This window comes from Ostrea edulis, chromosome 3 (assembly GCF_947568905.1).
Source record: "Ostrea edulis chromosome 3, xbOstEdul1.1, whole genome shotgun sequence".
Taxonomy (NCBI): Eukaryota; Metazoa; Mollusca; class Bivalvia; order Ostreida; family Ostreidae; genus Ostrea; species Ostrea edulis.
The window spans coordinates 62,791,389-62,805,463 of NC_079166.1; the positions used below are offsets into that span (position 1 = coordinate 62,791,389).

The 14,075-nt window shown below is 36.3% G+C and overlaps 1 protein-coding gene across 1 annotated transcript in view; it reads right to left on the minus strand.

Annotated features, from left to right (window-relative positions):
- The window catches only part of LOC125673292 (uncharacterized), a 64,430-nt gene that overhangs the window by 3,539 nt on the left and 46,816 nt on the right, over positions 1–14,075 (minus strand). The window contains exons 14-22 of the mRNA XM_048909823.2: positions 9,120–9,247; positions 6,222–6,401; positions 5,645–5,676; positions 5,213–5,375; positions 3,984–4,046; positions 3,115–3,222; positions 1,838–1,896; positions 1,112–1,193; positions 420–572 (exon numbers count right to left, since the gene is read on the minus strand). Of these exons, the coding sequence (XP_048765780.1) occupies positions 420–572; positions 1,112–1,193; positions 1,838–1,896; positions 3,115–3,222; positions 3,984–4,046; positions 5,213–5,375; positions 5,645–5,676; positions 6,222–6,401; positions 9,120–9,247 (968 nt within the window). The remainder of the gene's footprint in view (positions 1–419; positions 573–1,111; positions 1,194–1,837; positions 1,897–3,114; positions 3,223–3,983; positions 4,047–5,212; positions 5,376–5,644; positions 5,677–6,221; positions 6,402–9,119; positions 9,248–14,075) is intronic.

Genomic DNA, 14,075 nt, shown 5'->3' on the forward strand with positions numbered 1-14,075 from the left:
TATAAAAGTAAGTTTTGTAAAATGATTCAGCTATGCTTTTCAAAGATGGCCCGCAAGTCATTCTTCTTTCTGTACATACTGAAACGCTCCTCTGTCTGAGACCGAGTACAAAATTGAATGCCGTAAGGAAATCATTACTTAATGAAGACCAATCATGTCACTCAAGATAGCAAGTAATGTCAACAAAGACAACATCCGTTATCCAATCAAACATTTACATAAGCATTACATAAAAAGCTATTTATAATCGCTGAATATAGAGAGAAATAGAAATTGAATATTGAGATAAATAGAAATTGAATATTGAGATTAAAAGAAACATGGCAAGACAAACGCATTATCCTACTGACATTTACGTACTGCTCACGCTGTCCCATGTGACCATCACCCAGGTCCTAATCCCAGACTTACGCACTCACCTGTAAAATGGTGAAGTTTTCAAGCACACTGTTCATCATGTATTTCTCTGGGAGGTGTTTAAGTTTGTGTATAAAGTTGATCATGTATTCACACATTGGCGATCTGTTGATGCGGTACACGTATCGGCCGTTTTCAAACCGGGGAAACTCAGTCTAAAAAACAAAATTCAAATGTGTTATTCAGAGCTCACAGAGTAGAAGTTTTTATTAACTTCATGAATCTGATTACAATGTCATTTGACAAGTTTAAACTTTATAGAGTTTGTTTGACATCCATTACTATTCATCTAACAGGATGTGTTTGTCACTGATGTCCCCGTACGGCCAAACTCTAAAGTCAAGGTCACACGGTAAAACAAACTCTAAAGTCAAGGTCACACGGTAAAACAAAATGGTGCCAAAAGAAAAGTCTTGTTACAAGGAATACACATGGTATAAATGAAACCCTATTACCATCCATTCACAAGTTCTCGCCAAGCTTACAGTTTCTGTGGACAGACAAATACACAGACCAAAAACTATATGCCGCTGAATCTCCGATCACAGGGGCACAAAAATTATTTCTAGGACCCATAAAAGAAACTTTAGCAAGTTCTAACTCCTGCATTTAGCTTGCAGAGTCACTCGAGGTACACAGCTTGACAAATGATAAAATTTCATTGAGAATTGCAGTTTTTAAAATTTCCCCTTACCTCCACTTTTTCCACAACTTGTTTTCCAAATGAACACACTTTGGTGGAGCACGTTATTGCCATATTCTCACCACTTTCATATCTACAGGATACAAAAAAACATTTAAAACCATTACAACCATTTACGCGATGTACAATTACCATTCACATAATATAATGCAACCATTTACATAATATACTACTAACTTGACAACTCCCACTCGTAATCATGTACAAATTACAAGCATTAATTATTTATCAATATATTAAAAGCTATATGTGCCACATCAAACTGTATTTTATCAATGTGGGAAACCAGAACAAAATCTTGTCTGTATGAAAAACTATGAAAAATAATACCTGATATTTTTCAGAAATTATAAATTGATATTAACGGAGTATTAGTCTAGTATATGAAATGCGATTTTCTAATGCATGTTTATGAAGGAATGATGTTTTCGGTAATTCATGTTTATAATTATATCAGTTTTGGTATGCTAAGAAAAATATGATTAGAAACACAACAGGAGATGATTTACAGTATGTTGAACACGAAAGTTAACTCCCTTTCCATTGCATTTCTCTATCCAATTCCCTGTTCTTTATCTCTGAATGTTTCAAATGAACAGCCTACAGACCATCCACACTTTCACGGATAAAATGCATGCATTTTTCAATAATATCCAGTCAAAAAGGCATATCCAACTTGACTGGTCCTCCAATACGGTTCCCATCTCTTTTACTTACTGACTTGTGACTCCGTAAAACGTCCCCGTCTCGTCTTGCACATTTGTGTTGATGTCCGCCTGCAATGAATTAGCCATACTAAGATATTTGAATTTCAGTCTTTATAATAAATCATTGTATTAACAACATCAAACTGATCAAGGAAACCACCAAAATAAAAATAAAATACTAACCTACATTACGTAAAAATAAAATACTAACCTACATTACGTACAATGGTAACAAATTCTATGAATGGCAAAAATTACTTGGCTATCCTGATATTAAAGGGGCATGGACACGATTTGAGCTGAAAATTTTCAAATTTTATTTTTCCATTTTATTGTTTACAGTGATTAACTACATACAGTATTTCTAATGATCAACCAAAATTTGAATATCAGTTTGTTGAGTTACAAGTGACATACAACACTCACAATTCTGTTATGTAAACAAGGCTCGTGCCATGTTTTTGTTTACATTAGATTGTTTAATAGAAAATAACATGTTTAAAACAAAATGAGATGTTCCAAACACTAGAAACTATCTAACTGTGTTCAAAATGAACTTGTACATTTAAGGTAACTCCATACTCGGTTTTATCTGATAAAATATAGAAAGTGTATTTATTTCCATTTATTAGAGTTAAAACTGATAAATTATCAAATAAAATATATAGGTCATCACACTTTTTAAGATGCGAGACATACATTAACAGAATCATATATCAAGGTCAGAAAATTGCAATTTTCCTTCATCAGCATTATCAAAATTTCACAAAAAATTGTTATAATGATATAATAGTATTCATAATACTTTCATGAAACTGTTTGTTTACAAAAATATGCAAAATGTTTGTGAAAATAAAGAAAACCTATCACATAATGGATTTGATAAGGAATTCAATGAAAACAGAGTTATTGATATTTTGAGACTTATCAATTTTTCATATATAACAGACTTTTGAAATGGTTTATCTTAGGCTTATGACACGAGCCTTGTTTACATAACAAAGAATTGTGAGCTCTGTATCTCCCATGTACCATGACAACTGATATTCAAATTTTTGCCAACCATTAGAAATACCTTAGGTAAGCATTCTAAACATTAAAAATGGAAAAATAAAATTAGAAAATTTTCAGATCAAATCGTGTCCACGCCCCTTTAACTTTTTATTACAGTTTTGTTGTCTCCTCACTGGTACATCTCATTCTATTATTGTCTTGCCTCTTCATGGCTACTAATTGATTAGTTACCACTCTACACCCCTCTCTTGAGCCCTGTGTATTTCCACTCACCCAGAACTTGACAAGGAAGAAAGCCGATTGAGGTCCCTTGTCATATAATTCCTTCAGCCCGCCCTTCTTCTCCGGAAATTTGTCGTAAATCTGCCGGATGTCTACTGCCTGTACAAAGTGAAAGGGCACATTAAAAAACACAATTCACAAACCTGTACGTCTTACAAATAAAATAGTTCTCATTTCAAAAATTCTGCAAGAGTTATCTTATCTTGGACAAAACAAAATCATCAAATTTCTTGTTTACTTAGATAGACCCTGCATCCAGATATTTTTAAAACTTAATTCATACCAAAGTGACCAAAGACAATCATATTTAAAATATAATGGCAGTACCTGATTGGCCAGCATCAATGTACAATAAGTGTTTAAAAGGTACACAACATAATCAGGTGTATTTTTGCAACAAGGCTGATGAAATGATATTGACAAATGACTGTCCCGTTTCCTTCACCTTTATTTTCAAAATCATAGTGAACATTTTTCTACTTGTCAAAAATATTATGCAATTTTTTTTTTAAAAACCACAGAACAAAATTTCCTCCATATGCACTATATCAGATGTCAATTGAATGTGTGTGTGTAAAACTATAAATGCATATTTTACCAACAATGCAATTATGTCAAAAGATTCAATAATTTAATTGTTGCATGTAGTTCTAAACACTTAATTTTTTACTCAATATCTTCACTTTACACGAATTCTATTTTTTCTGCCATGTTGGATTTTGAACACACCCATAAACACATGCCCCTGCCTGGCAGTCGAAATGTGTACATTGTTATACTCCAAAAGTGTTCACCACTTCATTTCAGAATCAAAAGCACTCACTGTAACCCTCCCTCATTATTTCTATTTTGTGTCATACCTCTAGTGGTGGGTCAGAATAGCTGGCATTGGAACCAATGTGGACGAACAGGTGTTTGTGAAACTAAAAGTAAGAAAACTCATTTGAAACTGAAAGTAAGAAATAATTTCATGAAATATCCACTAAAACAAGAATGTCAGTAAAACTGATGGATCCTTCCTGAAGAACTGCATCTAAACTATGAAGTACTTCATGTGATGAATGACTAGCACAATGATCAATAACTGCTGAAATATTGTTGAAATGACAGGGTGTTTTTTTCTCCCTATAAAAGCTGTACCCTTTAATATCCTGGAGTGACCTGTGTTTGAAAGTCATTCACACAATGATCAATAAATGTCAAAATAGTTTTTTTCTTCATATATTAGAAATATCTTCTGAGTGACCTTGATCCTTAAAATGACCTTGAGTGACCTTTGTCTGAAAACCATTAGCCTATTATTCATTTGTGTGATAAATGATTAATACCTTATCAAAAAATGTTACAATAACGAACTTTTATATGTTCTGATTGACCTTTCCCTTTCCAAAATGACCTTGAGAGACCTTGGTCCACAAGTCATTGTCTCTGTGAACATCTGATGAAATGACTCAATCCACTTGTTTATCTGGCCTTTATACTCCAGGTTTCCAGGTAACATAAATATTTCATAAGATAAAACTAACACACCTTTTTTTAATTGATTTTCCACTGCCCCTGAAATTGATAACATTGAACAGCCTAAAATGAACTAATCCCAAGTGGAGATCAGTTATTCCATTCTAGGCCATAATTACTGATTTTATTATTCTACACATCTATCCTTACACAGATTTTTCGTTAACAAGCAAATTATGCATGATGTTTTTGATATTATGCTTTGGTACTGTGATATTACACAAGCATACACACCCAATGTAATCAACAGGACGGTTAATTGAGGCCGACCAGAAATCAATAGTCAACAGCAGTTAACCCTCTTTATCTCGCCTAAACTTATATTATTTCATGAATTACTTGACCTTTAGAAATGGGCCGACATGATCAATCAAAGGGACTAGACAAGCTGATTATATAATTCTGAATCACAGTAAAACATGACACTGTCAGCTCTGAAGGTTATCTAACCTACAAAATTCAGCAGTATTGGGAATATGCAAGAGTTATCCTATGAACCGACACTAATGTAAAACGACACACTCCATTAATTATCAACTTTTAAGGCCTGTAAACTCTTTTATGTACTCACGGTATCGGGATCTCTTGTTTGTTCTAGGAATGCTGTGAATTCCACTAGGCGGAGTTTAGGGCCCGCGATTGATCGTCCCTGCCATGCAGGGGGCATAGATTCATTGTTCATTGACGTAGGGGGCTTCACATCAGAATTATAGTTACCAAACTGGGGCTTCACACTGGAAAAAAAAAATTACGATGTGTCTTAGTTAACACAGAAAGACAAGGTAGATATTTCCATAAAAATTAACCCATTAAACTGATCCTAATTATGACTATGTCTAACAAATTAAAGCAGTTATCTGTCTATAAATATATACCACATATATAGAGTTCTATAAATTTTGAGTTTAACATTATTGGTAGTTTATAATTTACCAAACTTCTATTCTATTCTAAGTAGTGATAGATTTCTCTCAACATTAGTTTCTACACCAATTTTACTTACTCTTCTTGTGGGCCCATATTATTTTGCCAGAACTGAAAGTAGAAAAGAAATATATGTAAATAAACATAAATTATTTCAATTATTTAAAATTATTGAGATCTTGCATAAAATTTTCAATCAAACTCTATATCTATAAACTAAACTCCATGCAACTACTGTAACAGTCTTATTTTCTATGCAGTTTAAATTTCACTTTCACCTGGCTACAACCATAAAATGAAAACTGCGATGAACATGGCCTATCTATGATATTTCATGGACACAATATATCATCAGACAAATAGGCATAAATTTGAAGGCTATGACTTAATTTTCTAAAGTTGCCTATTAAAGCTAATAACACCTGAAGATTCATCCCATAATCTGCTGATAGCTTTGACCTTCAACCTATGACCTTGATATTCCGCCATGTTACAATTTTCTGGTCATAAGCAACAGAAGTGTTAAGTATCCCCAACCTTTTTTTAAATTTTTTTTTATAGAGAATCAATTTTCATCACAAAGACAGACAAATGCCGAGATATTACACACACCCAATCTCCATGGCAACCCGAGTGAGGCAACAACAGCTACTAACCTGTGACCCGCTGGGTCCGCCCGGGTAGGAAGGCCGCACACTGCCCATGTTGGGCATCGGGATACCCTGGGCGATGGCCTTGTTGTGTATAGCACTAGCGGAGACAATTTGGGCGGAGGACATGGAGGCCATACTCTGGAGGGCTTTGTCTTTGGCGGCCTGGTCCTGCATCGGAATGGACTGGAGAAAAAAACAACACAGGATGTTACAAACAATCAAATAGTACCCCCCTTCCCCAGTAATGCTGGGAAAAGTACTTACTAATAACATGTATACTAAAACTGATGAACTTTGATAAACTCTTAAAATTGTAAAAACATTCTCACATATCAAGCTCCAATATAGTGGGAGAAAAAGTGGTCCAACAAAACAATATAGGGATGTACATGAAGTCTTAATGCATTATCAAGATAGGTACAACACACACTATATCCATATCCGATCTCATTTATTGAAGCACAGCTACTTTTTACTTTCAAGATTGACAAATCACTTTCCATTTAGATTAAAATCTTTACAATAATTACCCTCTGTGGATGATCAGATGTAATTTGTATCTACAGTTTGAACTTTATCTACTTATATAGAAGCTGTCAAGTTCACAAGTGACTCTCCTTCATTAACAGAGCTAAACAGTACAACAATAGCTGTAGGAAACTAAATAGTGACCTGACTGTGCTGCACATGACCAACATAAACAAGAGGTACTGTGAGCAATGCTCACTAAGAATACCCCCCGCTTACCCCAATCTCCCAAAGGATGTTGGTAGTAGGTATAAACTACCTCTTTTCTGAGTGTAAAAAACAAATGGCATGACAAACCGAACCTTATTGCTACTTTGATGTCCAGTGCGCGTGACCTTTGACCTTTTGACCCCAAAATTGATAGGGAACATCTTCATCCCATGGGTAGTCCATATGTATGATATGGTGACTGTAGGTGGAAAGGATAACGCTTTAGAGCCCGGAAACCATTTTGCTACTTCGATGTCCAGTGCACTTGACCTTTGACCTCAAAATTGATAGGGAACATCGTCATCCCATGGGTAGTCCATATGTATGATATGGTGACTGTAGGTGGAAAGGATAACACTTTAGAGCCCGGAAACCATATTGCTACTTCGATGTCCAGTGCACTTGACCTTTGACCTTTTGACCCCAAAATCGATAGGGAACATCTTCATCCCATGGGTAGTCCATATGTATGATATGGTGACTGTAGGTGAAAAGGATAATGCTTTAGAGCCCGGAAACCATTGCGTCTACAGACGGACGGACGGACGGACAACCCGATTCCAGTATACCCCCCCACAACTTGTTGCGGGGGGTATAATAAGGAGTATCTGGATAGTGCCTAGTCCCTACATCTTATGGAGGAGAGGGTATCTACAAAATCTAGATTTGATTCATCCATGTTTATAAACATACACCTTTTCAAAGGTAAAAAACAATGACTACAATGTCCAATATTCATTTGTATATAAAAAAAACACCAATTTGACTTGCAAAATCAAATCAGGCTTTCTTACTATGTGTTAAATGTATATTTAGAAGTAGCTATAAATCACAGCAAGCATCAACAGCTCGCATAAAATGACTAAATAATAATGAATCATGTCTCACCCACGAGTCACCATTGCAGTACTCTTACAACAGAAAACCCACTTGTTTTTTTCTTCTTCTCTCGGGACAGGGTTATCATTTTAATATCAAATTTGTACACAGTGGAAAGGGCAAATCAAGATAAGAGATCCTTAGACAGTGAACAAAATTTTCACACTGTGAAGGTTCTTTTGACTTGGAACTCATAGCCACTTAAAAGTTCTACAGCACACGTGTATCTAGGTATAACTTGTTTTATGTGATTAAATAAGCTACCACACTACCACACATCTCTGGGAACATTTTGCCAGGCCTAGGTTATCTGGTGCATGCCATGGTGATAAACTACTTCTATCTGCCAAAATTTCTTGGAAGTTTTTTTTTATCATTCAATTGTTTTAATTAGATAAATTTAAAACTCCACCTAAAACGTTCAGGATGGGAAGTAATAAATGGCTCAGAAGAGCATACCTCACACAAGTGCTATCCATTGACCTTGACATTTGACCTTTAAAATTATCAAGGCTCCAGATCTTTGAGCAAGACGGTATCACTGGAAATGCAATTGAAATTGGATACAAAATGCACTAAAATTCTTGTATATAAAAAATTCTGGAATTGCTTCCTGGCCATGAAGCTCTAACCAATGACCCATAGCAATTTGTCTCCTTGTAACCAATGACTCACAGCAATCTGTCTCCTGATTACTCAAAACTCAAAATGTTGTACACATGTAAGGAATTTCTAAATTTTCCTTTCAGTGACCTTGACTTTTACATTTAACCTTGAGAAACAATATGAAGACAGGTCTGTGTATAGATAATACATGTATCTACAAAACACATTAAATTCTTGTTGCCAAGGAATTTCACTTTCTGACCTTGTCCTTCTTGATTTAACCTTGTAAACCAAAAGAAATCTATTATCTTTATTTAAAGTACCACACCTGAAGGTTTGATTAATCCTAATAATTCTCATGCTCATCTTGCTGATTCTGAATGAAAAATGTCATTTTATCTGACTTTATACAGAGTTTACAAAGATCAGTGACTGTTTAAGGGGTTCACAAGTTGTGTATGAAGTTCTTGAGGTGATATGGTGACTACCTTGAGTTGTCTACGAATTTCTTGGCCATCAGAATGGGAGTGGTGTGCATGTGTGTGTTTACCTAGAGTTGTCTACAAATTTCTTGGCCATCAGAATGGGAGAGAGGTGTGCATGTGTGTGTTTACCTCGAGTTGTCTACGAATTTCTTGGCCATCAGAATGGGAGAGAGGTGTGCATGTGTGTGTTTACCTTGAGTTGTGCCTGAATTTCTTTGGCTTTCCGTCGGGCCAGGACTTGGATGTGACTGGACACTTGTTTCCGTGTCCGAGTTTTCCCCGTCCGCAGCTTTATGTACCGGGCAATCAACTCATTCCTTCCTGTAACACAAGGTACATATCTGGTGATGTTTATGATATACACCTCTCCTCATCAACCTTCTAATCATCAGTTGATTCTGATCTACATCAATAGGATTTGAAAATAAAGATTTGGTGACAAGATATGTTTAGGTGTAAGTGAGTGGTTTATATTTCTTTTTTTTACAGTATGAGATTGTGAACATATCTGTATCTATTCAAAGCCACAAGGACTGTTGATTTGGATTAAGATTTATTTAGATTTCCACTTTTACACATCTATTACCTGTGCACACATGGACCACAAACAACTTGAAATGATATCATGATTTGTTTTTGTCTACCTGGTAATTGGAAAACCACATTAGTTTATTCATAAATTTTCAACCAGATTTCTCACCACACACATTTATATTTCAAAATACTAAAACATTACAAATTTTCCTTCTCTATCAAAAAGAACTCTATAAGGTCCCTCCCAAATCTTTAATAGAAGTTTTCGGAGCATTTGAGATTGAAGATTTCAGGTATGAGACACACCTGTCCACTTGACAAGGCAGACAACTCCGTTATTGATTACAGCTTCATCTAAAACTCAAACAGCTCTGGGATTGATTGACACTGAGTACAAGTCCTATCTTCTCCCAGTGATAACAGCCGGTCACAAAATCCCTGATAACCCGCTCTAAGACTACCTAGGTACAATTATTTGCTTTGATATTAATTTTCTGACCGACTGACAAACTTGTGTCTCATGTAGTAGGGCTGGCAATCAGATAACCACTGATAATTGTCATGGATAAAAGTGTCTGACTCAGTCATCTACACAAACCATAACAATTGTGGCATCTGACTCCCCCCCCCCCCCCCCCTCTCGGCCCAGCAGAGACAACTGTAGCCTTTTAACCAATGCCCCTGGGTGAAACCTCACCCCTAATTGGCACTGCCCTATCTTTAATTCTGTGGATACACCCAGTACTTAAAAATCATTATTTACCCTCCACCCCTACCCCAGTACAAGGGATCATTTTCATACTCTCTCTGTAATCAGGATATGTTTAGTACATGTAGAGAAAGGCATCTCCTGGACGTACGTAACACATTTTAGCTGGTCATTTCAATGGTTGAAGTCTTCAGCATATGCTGATCCAACCTTTTCATGCATGGAGGAAACACAATACTTCCTTCTTGCTGTACAATAACTGAGCTGGTCATTAAATGTCCTTAGTCAGTTTTCAATTACATACTCTATGCTTTAAAAGCCCTGAACTGTTGTATTTCAACCAGATTTTAATTCCCGATATAGGAGGTAGAGCTAAGCTGACCAATCCCAGGTTTTCTGTACAACCCATCACTACAATGATTTCTTAAAATAGAATTAGGCCTCTTTTCAAAGACCACCCTTCAACACATTTTCTTGTACCTAGGAAAAAGAATTATTCAGCTTTTCAACAGCTATAAAACTCTGTATGCACAAAAAAAACCCACCAAAGGTAAAACAAGAGGAGCTTCTCAACAATAAACAGACGTCATGTGTTTTTTATCTTAGCGGAGGATCGTCTTTTCCCCCTGTTTATTTTCTGGTATCAATTACATACAAGTTCTTGCCCAATGACGGATTGTGTATGTTTATATATAGTTACATATGTAACATTGGGCCCCGTGGCTGTTATGAAAGCTTTACAAAATAGGTACAATTCTGACAAACAGGCTTAACGCCTGGGTCCAGGTAAAGTTACAAATCGTTCTAACTCTCAGAGAGACAATACACAATCTCAGTTGTGTGCCCTAGTTTTTTAATTCATGGTGTGCTCTTTGGCGCTTTTTAACCAGGTTGTGAGGTGAACTGTTGGCAGAGCACCAAAGCTTGATCTATTTGCATACAGTCAGAGCTTTTTACACGGGGAACCAAAGGGGGGGAAAGATTAGCTCTCCTCTCCCTACCTGTACCAAAAGATGAATTCACTTGTTAACCAGGATATTTATTTTCGAGGCATATTTAAATAACTGGACAGAGTGAATTAGGTCTATTTGCTCTGCTCTTGAAATGAATAAACTTTTGGTAAACAGTTGTACAGGGGTTCTTGTTATGTGAATCCTAATTTCGGTAACAGGAATTAGTCATCGTTTAAAACGTATACCTTAGCACGATGACTCATCCCCGTGCAAAAAAAGGGCTTTCTTCCCCGTTTGCCTCGGTCTTCTATAGATACCAAACCGTTGTCCTTCAATGGGGTCTTAAGAAATTTTAGGACTATGATTTTCATGTAAAGCTGTTATTAACCAAAATTTAAAACTCAATGTGTAGCAAAATCCGACCTAGGATTTCTTAAAAAGATCTCTCCAATCAACCTGCCTGCATATCTATGTTTTTTGTGTTCAGAAAAGTACACTGCACAGATAAACGTATCAAAGAAGGTGTATATCTGTTTGATTGCAGATCTCCAGTGGGCGGCATTTTGGAACTGATCACACGATAATACCACAACATACACACACGGAACAGGTTTTTGAAATCCCCGTAATACTGTGATAATATTTCTATTTTTTTCATTTTTCAGATTCTAAACTTGTTGCCTAGATTAAGTTCCAATCAAAGAGGAGAGAACTTGGAGAGAATCAAACACCAAGAAAGACTGATGGCTAAATTTTATCTGTAGATCAGTTTTACACAAAGGACACTTGTGAAAAGATCACATCAAAATGGGGTGAGGTTACATGCTTGAACCAAACAGTACTTTTGTAACAAGTGCCCCCTCTATTTTGAACAAACGTGGCCTTTGTTGGTTCAGGGTTTCTGAGTGTTGATTAAAACCTTGACTTCAGAAGTGAACTTATCTCAGTCAAATCTCTCAACCTGTTCTGTATCACCTGGTCAAATTAGCTAGGTATGATCCCTCTAAAGTGTTCCCAACTGAACGAGTCCACATGATGAAAATGTGAAAACCTCCACGACTTTGGGGGTCAGCGAAACAACAGCAAACCATTACCTGCACAGTCAGCAGATCCGGACACAAAAGGAAACAATAGAAATGCAAATGGATGAAGAGAAAGACAAAATTATCTCTCTCCAATCCACACCTAATCCAATTACTTCAACAGTTTCAGTGATTCATGGGTCAAAAAGTGATTGAATGCCTGCTGAATTTTCACATACTCAGCATATCTTGCACCACGTGTCACTGTTTGTTGACATTTCATTCCTTGATAAATGTGACCTGCTTGTCATCAATAAGTGATCTACTTGAGTCATAATTAATAACTTTCCTTTTCCTGCATTTTCATTTGTGAGTGCCAGCACTTCTAAAAAAAACCTCCCTGTCTTTAAATTGCGAGATATTCTATGCACATCTTAGAAATCATCTTTGCCGCTTTTGATCCATGTCCACAAAGCATAAATATCCAACTGACGTGTGACCTTCTCTTGCCTTTTTATTGTACCAATTGGAGAACGAAAATATAAATAAATCACTGCATAAAAATTGAGCACCTTGATATAAATAGCAAATCAGTACAAACTTGGCTTCAGCCTCTGAAGAGTCTACAATTAAGTGACCGTACAGAATTTTCTCACCTGCAGAGGCAGTGCTAATAGGAGGAAATGACCTGACATACTGGGGCATTAAGCAATCAGCAGAACTGTCAAATGTGATTTACACCTCGCCATCAAAATCTAATTATTGGCCCCAGACTTAAAGTACGACATACTGCATGTCAACCGGTGTCTTTCACCAGATCTCAAATTCACAACGTCCAATTTTTAGCTTGATTCGTTAGTAGTTGGTGACACCACTGAGAGGGATTTATTATCAGTGACGGTCTACGATATCAGTACAATTATTATCAGTGACAGTCTACGATATCAGTACAATTATTATCAGTGACAGTCTATGATATCAGTACAATTATTATCAGTGACAGTCAATGATATCAGTATGATTATTATCAGTGACAGTCTATGATATCAGTACAATTATTATCAGAGACAGTCTATGATATCAGTACAATTATTATCAGTGACGGTCTACGATATCAGTACAATTATTATCAGTGACAGTCTATGATATCAGTATGATGATTATCAGTGACAGTCTACGATATCAGTACAATTATTATCAGAGACAGTCAATGATATCAGTACAATTATTATCAGTGACGGTCTACGATATCAGTACAATTATTATCAGAGACAGTCTATAATATCAGTACAATTATAGACATTACTACCCCCCCCCCCCCCCCAACTCCATTCTCTAAATACAGTGATTTTTTCCTAATATAACTGGTTCTGATAAACGGTACCATTTCTAATACCAAATACTATAAAAAATTCCCAATTTTGAGGCTAAAAAATATCCAGTAACAAACTGCTCTAACATTGTAATTTGAGGTTTGTAATTTGCTATGAGTGAATGATATCAAAAATAATTTCCAATTTATTTAGATGCTACTTTTTCCCCAATTGAATGGGCATAAATACCATTTCTACATGGCAGAGAAAATAATAATAGATAATTCCCTTCGCTCTTCCTTACCATACATTTTCCCCTCATCAGAGAGTATGATTTTCCGTCGCCCACATGGTGGGTATATTGCCAGGGCCTCCTGGAAGCTCTGTTCGATGTCCGGGCTCCAGACCCCTTCAGCGTCGTTTGACAGGTCGTCATTGTTGTTGGCCTCTGGACTGTCTGGATCATCTTTGGGGAGGGGGTCTGCCCCCAGGTTTTCATTGTTCCACGCGGAAGACATCCACACCCCTCTCCTACAAAATATACATAGACACTGTATCCACACTCCTCTCCTACAAAATATACACAGACACTGTCCACACCCCTCTCCTTCAAAATAT